This window comes from Clavelina lepadiformis, chromosome 9 (genome assembly GCF_947623445.1).
Source record: "Clavelina lepadiformis chromosome 9, kaClaLepa1.1, whole genome shotgun sequence".
Classification (NCBI taxonomy): domain Eukaryota; kingdom Metazoa; phylum Chordata; class Ascidiacea; order Aplousobranchia; family Clavelinidae; genus Clavelina; species Clavelina lepadiformis.
The window spans coordinates 6237696-6248608 of record NC_135248.1 but is presented as its reverse complement, the minus strand read 5'-3'; the positions used below and the strand labels follow the sequence as shown (position 1 = coordinate 6248608).

The 10913-nt window shown below is 34.3% G+C and overlaps 1 protein-coding gene across 1 annotated transcript; it reads right to left on the bottom strand.

The window, feature by feature from the left end:
- Positions 1-66: 66 nt before the first annotated feature.
- On the bottom strand, positions 67-9910 carry LOC143470613 (activin receptor type-2B-like). Its single transcript, XM_076968862.1, has 11 exons — positions 9744-9910; positions 6760-6896; positions 6572-6693; positions 6045-6205; positions 4325-4501; positions 4076-4222; positions 3747-3859; positions 3460-3619; positions 2298-2436; positions 1448-1581; positions 67-947 (listed from the first exon to the last, which is right to left on the bottom strand). The coding sequence occupies exons 1-11, from the start codon at positions 9861-9863 to the stop codon at positions 717-719; spliced, it is 1641 nt and encodes a 546-aa protein (XP_076824977.1). The 5' UTR covers positions 9864-9910; the 3' UTR covers positions 67-716.
- Between the last annotated feature and the right edge of the window lie 1003 nt (positions 9911-10913).

Genomic DNA, 10913 nt, shown 5'->3' with positions numbered 1-10913 from the left:
AAAAGGTAATCTCCAAAATTTCTGCAACGTCACAATGCCCGACGCTTGGGCTTCGGACATCGGTAGTACAGTTCTAATGTACATGATTTATTGACAAATAAACAAGGTAAACAAACACTTAACGTACATATTATACATCAACAAATGGAAAAACGCAAAAAACAAATGACAGGTAGGCAAACAGCCGCACACGTTAGCCAAAATAACGCATGCACTGAATGAAAATGCATGATGCATGAAAATATCTATATTGTATATACCTGCCAAATCGTTTCATGGATGTTATTTTCAAACCTACATCAATGTGTAAACATGTAAAGAACTGAACAAAATTACAGTATAAAGCATCGCCAATTGCAACATTTCTGGCTTCCCAAGGGAAAAATTAACAGGCTTCTACTGTATAATCAAAATATTATACCACATCTTAACAACCATTATCTCAGTTTAATACTTACAGCAAAATAATCCAGAATTTCGAAATTTAACTGAATAGCAAGGTCATTTCATTACAGATATATTGTGCAATAAAGTGCTAACGAAATGAGTCAAATTTGCTGAGCCCATTGACAAGGTAAAGACATTAACAGCTTAAGAATTGTGTAAAAGGTTCTAGCTTGCCATTTGCAGCCCCGGTTTCTCGGCACAGCATAAGAAGACGGTCTGATACGGCCGAAGTGCTATTCTAGGGCCTGACCGAGATGAAATGTTGAGATTTATTGAATATACAGTACCTGCAATTCAGTATCTGTTGGAGAAATGAGTGGAGCAGTGTTTGTAATTAAGTCGTCATTCAAAAGATTTGACTTAACCGGAAGTTCACCAGAACTTGAAATAAGATGTTGGCGAAGAGTATGGATTCGCTCTTCAACGCAACCTGCTGACAATCTTGCCTCAGCATCATGATCCCAACACTCTTCAATTGTTTCACATAGGCTGCCAATAACCTTGAACCAACATTTAAAAATCCTTGATATTAAAACTGAAAAAATACCACGAAGACAATGCCTGTAGTGCATCACCATTGGTTAGCAACCAGAGCTGGATTAATGAACTGTCTATAGCAAATATATAGCAGAGCTCACAAAACGTTTTATTTTAAGTAGTCATTCGTAAGCTATTTCGTAGCTACTTTTCAAAATTCACAAACTCTGGTTCAACTATTACTATAGTGTTTACTTATAAACGTTCTTAAACGAAAAATTGCAAAGATTTTACAATTAACCAAATAAGGGAATTATTACCACAAAATGAAAAAGTTCTACTGTGCTAAACATAAAATTTACTCAAACAGGGACCTGAGCAAAGGGCCTGTAACAATTGCCACGTTTGTCTCTATTTTAATCCACCCTTCGTTGTAACCATATACCACAAACAGTTGAGCACTCAACAGCAATCCCAGAGCGTCTCTACATAAATATTTGGCCAGAAGTAATAGTTTTCCTACCTTGCGTTGACGCCAAGCGTCTTCTATTTTTGGTCTTTGTTTTCTTTCCACAACAAAATCCTGCATTTGCTCTAGGCTAGGATGCTGGCCAAGCTCAGGCTCATAAGGCATAAAATACAAAGGAAATGACCCACCTGAAGTAAAGTTACCCGTTATTCCTCATAAAACAGGTATAGCTCTGATACATATATAATTCTGACACTTGCAATTGCATGCATATTTTCACCAAATTGTATTTGAGTAGAGTGTGATCAAAAAGATGTTTTAAGTGGTTCTAAGGTTGTTGTAAAATTTAAAAAATGAAATGACCATAAACATTAACAGTCTAGTAAAAAAATATAATATTGAAAATCTCCCTATTGGAGTATTGTACCAAACCCAAATCATAGGCAATTTAAATTAGATCGGATAAGCATGCTACTACATTATTTAAACTGCAGGCTGCAGCCAAACTCGTTAGTCTGTTGGGCGATGAAGTGCCTCGACTAAATATATAGGCACAGCCGCACAGGACAATGTTAGAGACTTTTTTTGAAAAATGCACTTATGTGTAAACATTCAAATGTGGTTTTCCAACCATTACATAGAACACATTATTATCTAAGTATCATAAAGTTTTGTTCTAATCAATAAATGACTCAGCAAAATTTAACAAAAACACGCCAAATAAAATTGTTAATACAAATATTCCCAGAAAATAAAACATAACTAAGAAAAACCAATAAGTATCATAACGACAGCAACAAAAAACAAAATTTGGTATCATTATTAAAAATGGTAATTGCCTTTAATGACATGCATGTTACACTGGTGATGAGTTAACACTAGATTTGCACTGAAAAAACCTGACCTGGTATATCTGAACACCTAGTTACAATTTCCCACAAGACAAGACCAAAAGCATACATGTCTATTCGCAGAAAAGCATCACGTTGAAAGTTTATGGCACCTTCAAGCACTTCAGGTGCCATATAACGACGAGTACCCACCTGAAAAAGAAAGTAATTATATATAGTTACAAAACATAGTGTACAGTACTTTCCAATTCAATTTACTCAAAAAGATAAAGCAATTTATTTATTAATTTGTTATGTACCACTCTATTGATATAATTCAACTTTGATGACAGTCATTAAGTAATTGATATGGCTTGCAACTTTGCATGGATTCATGTGGACTATAAATTAATCAAAGGAACCCAACTTGACAGTAACACCTTAACCAAGCTGTTTGAAGCAGTTTTAAGTCGATTCAACCCATAACAACTAACCCGGCACGAACCAACAAATATTTGTGGGTTGAATAGTCTCTAGGTTGAATTTTAATGGCTTTATTGGGACGTTAGTTGAATTGTGACAAAAGTATGTCACATGTTATTTAATACTTTCTACTTTACCATTTTTATAATGCAATAATTGTTTGCTTATATTATGCGATGATTGCTTCGTATCAGTGTCTTGGTTTTAGTGGATTAATCAATTTTTGTCATTGCTAATCTCATGTTTTTATCTTACCGATAGTCTGACACCTCACCTTTTGCATACAATAAAAGCCTTTGTTGTATGATTTAAGGGTACAGTTGGGTTTTGGTTATTTAATAAAATTTCTTTCTTTAGCTTAACTGATGGTGCCGCGGTTCATCGCGAATGTCGAAAAAAGCCTGGTATCAGAACATTGAGAATCTTCCATTACAGAGTTGCCCTGGGTTTGCTCATCCCGAGTTGAATTGTCAGAGGGATGAATAGATCGACCACTATTTGAGGCCATTATAATGATACAGTGGCAAAAATTTTATTAAAACACGTGAAAAACAGGAGGAATCCTTTTCAAAACGAGTTAGACAAGTCAATAACAACAGAAGAGGCCATACCAATTACCAATGACTGTTGTCAGAGTTGTATTCTTTAAATAAATAAAACTGAAAACATGCTTATTTCTTTATTTAAGTTAAATAGTAGACCCATTTGACATTTCCATCAACATTGAATCTTGCCATAAACACTTCCACATACCTGGCCATGGCTTTCACCAGTACTTTCACCAGGTTCAAATTTCGCAGCAAGCCCAAAATCAGCTATGACAGCTGACATATCTCCAGTAATTAGAACATTTTTGCTTTTAAAATCTCGATGTGCAATCGCAGGCTTACACTCATTCTGATTAGGTTTTGAACTAGACATTTTTCAGAATAAAGTGACAATGAGAAAAAGATGTACCAAGTAGGTAAGGAAGTCTTAGCTCCATGATACATAAAATTTTCTATTTACAAATTAAACAATCAAGTAAAGGAATCTCTCACCCGCACAAGATATCTTCATGCAAAAATGATAAACCAATTGCCATTGTTTCACTAAACTTTAGAGCATCACTCAGTGACATTGTTTGAACTTTCAAAAAGTCTGCAAGTGATCCCTAAAATTGCAACAAAATAAGATATATACATTGTAAACAGACAAGAATTTTTTGAATCTCATCGACTGACGTTGAGTTCAGAGGGAATCTAATCTATAAAAAAAATATTCAATCAAATAATAAAATTTGTACATTTTTTTTCTGAATGTAAACCATCTTTATTTACTGGTGGTCTGGTAGCTAGTTAATCTGTGTAATATACGTAAAAAAACTAACTAATTCATGAAAATCTGTGATGAGCCAAAGTTCAGTTTCCACTCCAACCCTACGACTTGCTGCACCAATGATATGAAGAACGTTTGGGTGTTTGTACACAAGATCAGTGTTCAAGATTTCCTGTTCATTCAACCAGGACTGCTTATCCTGATAAGTGTAACAAGCAGATAAATAATCAAAACAAAACTTATGTACAACAACGATATAACCAAAACGCATATGCAAGCAATGACAAAATTTAAACCAAACCTGTGCATAAAAAATTTTAACTGCAACATAACGATCCGGTAATTGCGCTTTCCATACACATCCAAACCTCCCTCTAGCTTTCATTTCAATCAACTGTGGAAATTTTAATTCTGCCTGGCCAGGTGATAACAAAGTTGTGTTTGCTGTGGTGGTTGTGATGCATGATGTAGGAGTTTCCTATGTGCAGGATTACAACAAAGGTCATTAATTTCATTTAGAACTTATCTATTTAAAAAAATTTGGCCTATTCTATAACTTGTATGCTGGCTAATATATATTTATAACTAGGGGTGTAAAACACAGAATAGTCTTAATGAAAATTTGCGAACTATCTTTGAAAGTAACAAAAGTAGCGAAATGACACATTTATCTTGAAAAATTAAGTTTTAGTTATAGTCGTCATGACAAACACCAAATAGTAGTCACTGACTACAACAGTTTATATTTTAAGTAATCATTAGTAATCTTTGAGTATAATAGCTTCGTAAATCTGTGTTCATACGAAAAAAGTGACACAAGAAATTAATGAAAACAATCACGTTAGTATGACCATTGAAAGATTCAGTAAAAAACAAAAAGTGAAATCAATTTTTAGGGAATTCGGTCCTCCTGGATTAGGTATTCTGTAACGCAGATTGCTATTTACAAGTATTTAATAAATACTTAAATATATTTATACAAGATCTCAACATTATTGGTAAGTGCTGCTAAATGCCATAACGCATATCAACGAAGAACTGAAACTTTAAAAAAGCATTATGTTATACTGTATAATGTTTATATTCAATTGCAAGGTTGTTTAAATTATGAACCGATGTTTAAGTTTTAATTGGTATCACTCAATTTTTTCTGCTTATGTAAATTTCTCTGTTTGCATATGTAAATGTCACGGATGTCAGGAAAAAATTATTACGTGAAAACCTTCAAACCAGCACAAATATCGTTCCCTGTATTCTTGGTTGTGCGGGGCAGTGGGACATTAGATTTCCAGAAATTTCTGGTAAAAAAATAACAAAACAGAATTTTCGGAAACAAAGTTTTAAAAACAGAAAATATCAAGCTCCAATATTTTTTATCAGACAATATAGCAATTGAATCTTCAAAACAAGAAAACACAGCCAGGACAAGTGCACACTGCACATTGATAACATGCCATTTACATTTTCATCGGGTTTACCAGGCCTATTAACAAGCTTATCATTAAAAATACTATGTTTGCCACCAGGTATAATTTCAATAACAAAAGGTAGCTGGTGAATTAATTCTTTTATGAACCAACTTATCATTTGTTGACAGGCTAAGAGAGTTCCTTACAATTACTTTAAGCTTAGTTGAAAAATCAAAATCAACAGAAGTTGATTTACTGTTTTCGGACTTTTACCAAACAGCGTTTTATATGTAGTACATTATACAGGGTTTACATTATACAGGGTACAGGGTTTAACAAGTATATACTGTACCTCACAAGCCATAAAATGTCCGGTATAAAGGTAACCTATAAACAAAAGTTTTTTGTTTCCAAGTATGTATACCCTTGTCGCGATTTGAATTACCATTAAAGGTTATACACACAGCCAAAACGTTTGGTACCAACTGCTCTAGAATATCGAGACAGACCCATTATTCAGGTGCTGTTTGATAAAATTTTCAGTATGTCATAATGACTTTGGGTAAATTTGTTGAAATTAGTCTATTTATTATTCATATCCTTTCAACATACCAGGCTTGCAACATCAATGTTGTCAAATGGTTGCTTCTTCTTTTTATATAACCAGTAGCATACTATCACCAAGAGACTCAATGCAACTATGGGTACCAAGGTGTAGAGTAAAACACGCAAAGTTTGGTTAGTGGGAACTGGTGCTCGGCTTGGAGTTGGTTCTAAAAATAAAAGCTAAAAATAGAATAAACATCTACACCAGTAGTTCTCAAATCGGGGTTCGCTGTCCCCCAATTGTCAACTAAAGCAGTGATTTTGGGACATGGAAAGAAAAGCTTTTGGTAATTCTAATTATACATATATAAGGTTAAATCTGCTTTGTTTTTATTTGTGTCTTTGATGCCAGAGTCACAAGAACCTGTTTAACTCGCTTGCGTTCTACAGCTTTGGATTGATTTTAAGTGATTCATGCTAATGCCAGCACTTCAGAAGCTTAATCAGTAGTTTTGTAGGGGTTGTAAGCTGCATGTACAAGCACCAGATTGGGGATTTATGGTATAAAATTTGACACTTAAAACTGATCTCACCAATAAAAATCATTTCACTGGGCTCATATTTAAAATCAGCATTGCAAAAATCTGTATCACAGCAACAAAAGAAAACTCCAGTGCCCGGTCCTCCACTTTTTGCTACTGCTGTGCATGTAGACCTGTTAAACAACAAACGGTATTACAATCATTGTCTATGAAGAAGATTTAGTAAAAAATGAGCTTACGTCTCACAGTCAGGGTCTTCACCCCAGCATCCTTTCATTTTGATTTCAATTTTACCCGAGACGTTTTTCCAAGATGAATAGCAATAGTCATTTCCACAGTCTTCCGTAAAATTACATGCACCATTGTCATCTGTTTCCTATTTAAAAGTTTTTTGTTAATGTTGCTTTTTATCAAAAAACGTTAGTAGCGATAAATTACAATTTTCACTAAAACTATGCCAGTACAGAAGTGATTAGACCATTAGGCAACCAACTTGCATATTAAATCATTTTTGATCTATGATAAGTTTTTATTATATATACATATAACTGTGTACAATAAAAATGGGGCAAATTGGTTTCGTTTTGCATGTTTTTCGCTTATGGTTGAGCTATACTTGGATACTTCATCCAGAAACTTATCATGCATGAAACTTCGGGGGCAGCTTTAAACACATTAAATCAAGGTGATACCATGATGTCACTGGTTCGTTTAATCAGCTATACCACATCAGTTTTTATCAAAATTTGGAAGTTTTATGTACAATAATCATTCTTTTGATAGGTTAATGTTGACATACTTTCGCTATGATCTTCAGAATATAATATGTAGTAGTACTGCTTAACCGATTTTATGCTCAGCCTAATCAGAAATTGTTTAAAACTTCCAGTACTTTGTGCAAGTACTTTTTTGATTAACAGATACCACTTTGTTCACCGCATGGTATTGGCTTATCCCATGGTACTCAGACTAGTATACGCTCTTCAGAGAGTCACTACTTAACAAAAGAACAGCCGAGGTGTCGAAATCAACACTTTTTGAATTTTGATGTATATTTTTTTTAGCAAATGCAGTTGCAAGGATATAAAATTTTCAGTAGCTTCCTAACTTTCTTGAAAGAGTATGGATAAGTAACACTTACCGAAATTTGATTTTCGATTAATTTTTTACAACCTGTTATACTTTCAACGGCCGAGGTGTCGAAATCGACACCAAAATGATTTTTGAGTTACAGTAGACTACAACATCTTTTTACTTTGCATGATTGCACTTGCAACTATCATATGCGTGAGATTACCCTGGTTTTTATCTTTTCCAGTGATTGTTTATCTCATTTAGATACAGCTTTCACGGAGAGTTTATGACATCATAGACATACTTCGTCCATGTACGTTTGCACAATACAATCTTGCTTTGCAGCGAAGACTAACTGTGAAATGTACACGACAGTTTTTGTGCAACGTACGGATTGTATGTTACCGCAGTAAGACTAAGAGCTTCATACTTTTTCCATTTTATAAAAAGGTTAATTAAAAAATAACAACATCCAGCAAGTTTTTTGTTGTTTCATACGCTATTAGCAGAGCTAGGCTATAAACTGTAAAGTAGGCAACAGGCAGTAAATTAGTTTACGTTAACAAAGAATATTTTCATATGCAGATTTACAATTAAATTTTAGATAAAGATGTCATCACACAAATTTAGTTGTAGGTACACAGCGGCGGAAGCCATAACAATCCTTCATGAAGATTCTGACATTGATGAGTCTGATGATCCAGAAAATATGCTAGATGAAGTTCTTCAAGTACGTGACAGTGACACGAATGGCAGCGAAAGAATTGTGCGGGACAAGGTTGTGAAAATAATACAGAACAACAGTTTGCAGTCACTGCAGCAGGCCAACTGGCGGAGTGTGTGGTAACGGCGACTGGAAGTTAACAGAATACAAAAACTGCACGACATAAATTGATCAACATGGGTCCTGCTGTAAACTCTGAAGACTTATCATATTGTGTGTAGGAAGCATATGAACTTTTTCTGCAATAGTTAGCATTTTGATAAGATACCTACCATCAGAATGGTGTTTGTTTTTTTTTCAAATCATAAATCTTGTTTTTTTTTCGTTTCTTACAAATCTGTTCAACGTCATAAACGGTCGACTTGCTGAAGCTATGTTAGTTTTTGTTTCAAACGAACAAGCAAAATACAACCTAAATTCATTACGGAAGTATTTATTTTTGAGTTTTTCGCTAAATTTAATCAAAAGTACATTTTTTAGCGTGGTGTCGTTTTCGAAACCAACAGCTGTTGGAGGTCAACTTGTTTTCTGGCCGTTGTAGTGTTAAGGCATCATTTATACACATTGGTAAAACATTTCTTTTATGTTGCACTTTATACTATACTACAATATCGCAAATATGTAGACCTTACATGGTACTCAGGCATAGCCTAGGACTAGGTCTACCACATAATATTTTGAGAAGCTTACCTCCCCTCACAGGTCAGTTACAGGCTATTGTGAAGAAAGTAAAGTTGTGTAACATATGAAAGAAACAATAAAATGTAGTAATACAAATGAGCTATATGGTTAACTCACTGCCAACATAGAATGAGGTTAATATAGGACGAACCAACTGTGTTGTGAACAAACTGGATGCTTTGGTTCATAACCTCAAATTACAATTTTGTAAGCTGTTTAAACATGACAAAAAGCCATTTTCCATGATTATGATTGTTTACTCGTTTGCTTTAAACCAATCTAATCCATCAAAATCGAATAAGTCTCGAAAATCATAAGTTAAAAGCAATTTTTCAGTTTCCCAACAACCTAAACTTTAATTTTACAACGTAATAACAAAAACCTAACCTAAATTCAAGTTCTAATCTAAAATCCAACTTCAATTCTAAATCACTAAAACCAACTTTACGCATGGCCATTCTCTTGACCTTAAGGAGCTATCTTTAACAATGGGCTGGGTGAACTACTTACATTGAAATAGTCATTTAAAAAAAAAAAAATCTAGGCATCTTGGGCATAGGGTTGAATTACTAGACATAAATTTAAGGCTTGGTATGATTTTGCTGTGATTAAGTGATTAAAGCTTTCTCCCAAGTAACAGGGGGCACCATGTATCAAAAATGTATAATTTAAATATTATCATATCTTACGAAGGTATATTAGGCTGTAACACTAATTGGTTAGTAAAATCATAGAACTGCATACCTTTAGGTAACAAGGATTGTCCTTTATCTGAGTTACATTTGGAGTAGCATCATAAAATTCACATGTGTTAGCAAACACATACTTGCCACAACCAAAAATTAGTAAAATGTACAGCAACATATTTCTATTATAGGCTACCTTTACACAACCTTGACCAAAATGACAGCATAAAGAAAATAACTATTATTAAAGCACATAGGTCATTTTTAAACCACAAAGCAAATTAGAGCTAGAGATTTATTTCGTCTTCTCAGAAAATTCGCGTCTAGTATACAAGTGCACAACCGCAGGATGCCTTTGTATACCAGACCCAAAAATTCTGAACAGAATACCAAAATCAAAAAGAATCGCATGTGGCCTAATACTGTATCTTGGCTATGCCTTAAAACTATACGTTCGGAATGTTGTACACTTTGTTCTAAAATCTGAAAACTAGGTCTAGGTTACAAAAAGACCACGCCATCAATAAATACCATAAATGTGGCTTAAGTACTAAGCAACTTGGCTAGTTATAATAATGCAGTTAAATTCAGTTTTCCAGACAGTAGACACTGGCATGAACCACTCCAATCACGATTAAAATGTGTCACCAAACTGCCAAATAAAGTCACTCTTTCACTGTAGCACGAAATGGATGATATAGGCCTAGGCAAACTCAATCTAGCCATCTTAGTTTGCATTACTTGCAATCTAGAAGTTTTTGTTTACAGCGGATTTATTTACATGAACCTGAAATTAATGGCAATTAGTTCAAAAGCGTTTGATAGCAAAGCAGCCTCTTAAAAACAAATTATAGAATTTTTAAAAGGTCCAAAGTTGTAATGTAGTTCACTTTAGCATCACAAAAGACTGAGTAAAACTACAGAAAGCGCCATACAAAATGTGCGACTATGGCGTCACACAGCTGTACGTGACTAGACATTGCGGCGTCAAAGCTCACGTGACCTCAAGATTGGCATTTTTCAGGAAACGATCGTGATTGCCGCAGTATCACAGGATGAGACCCTAACACAATGGATCGTACTGCACAAAGTTCAAAGTTAACCGTATCAAATAAGATACGATGTGACAATGTCTGCATTTGGTAATACCTTACCAATGAGCTCGACAACATCGCTCGTAGCATATTATTGGCTCGGTAGTTTAGTAGCTACATGACCAAATTTTCAA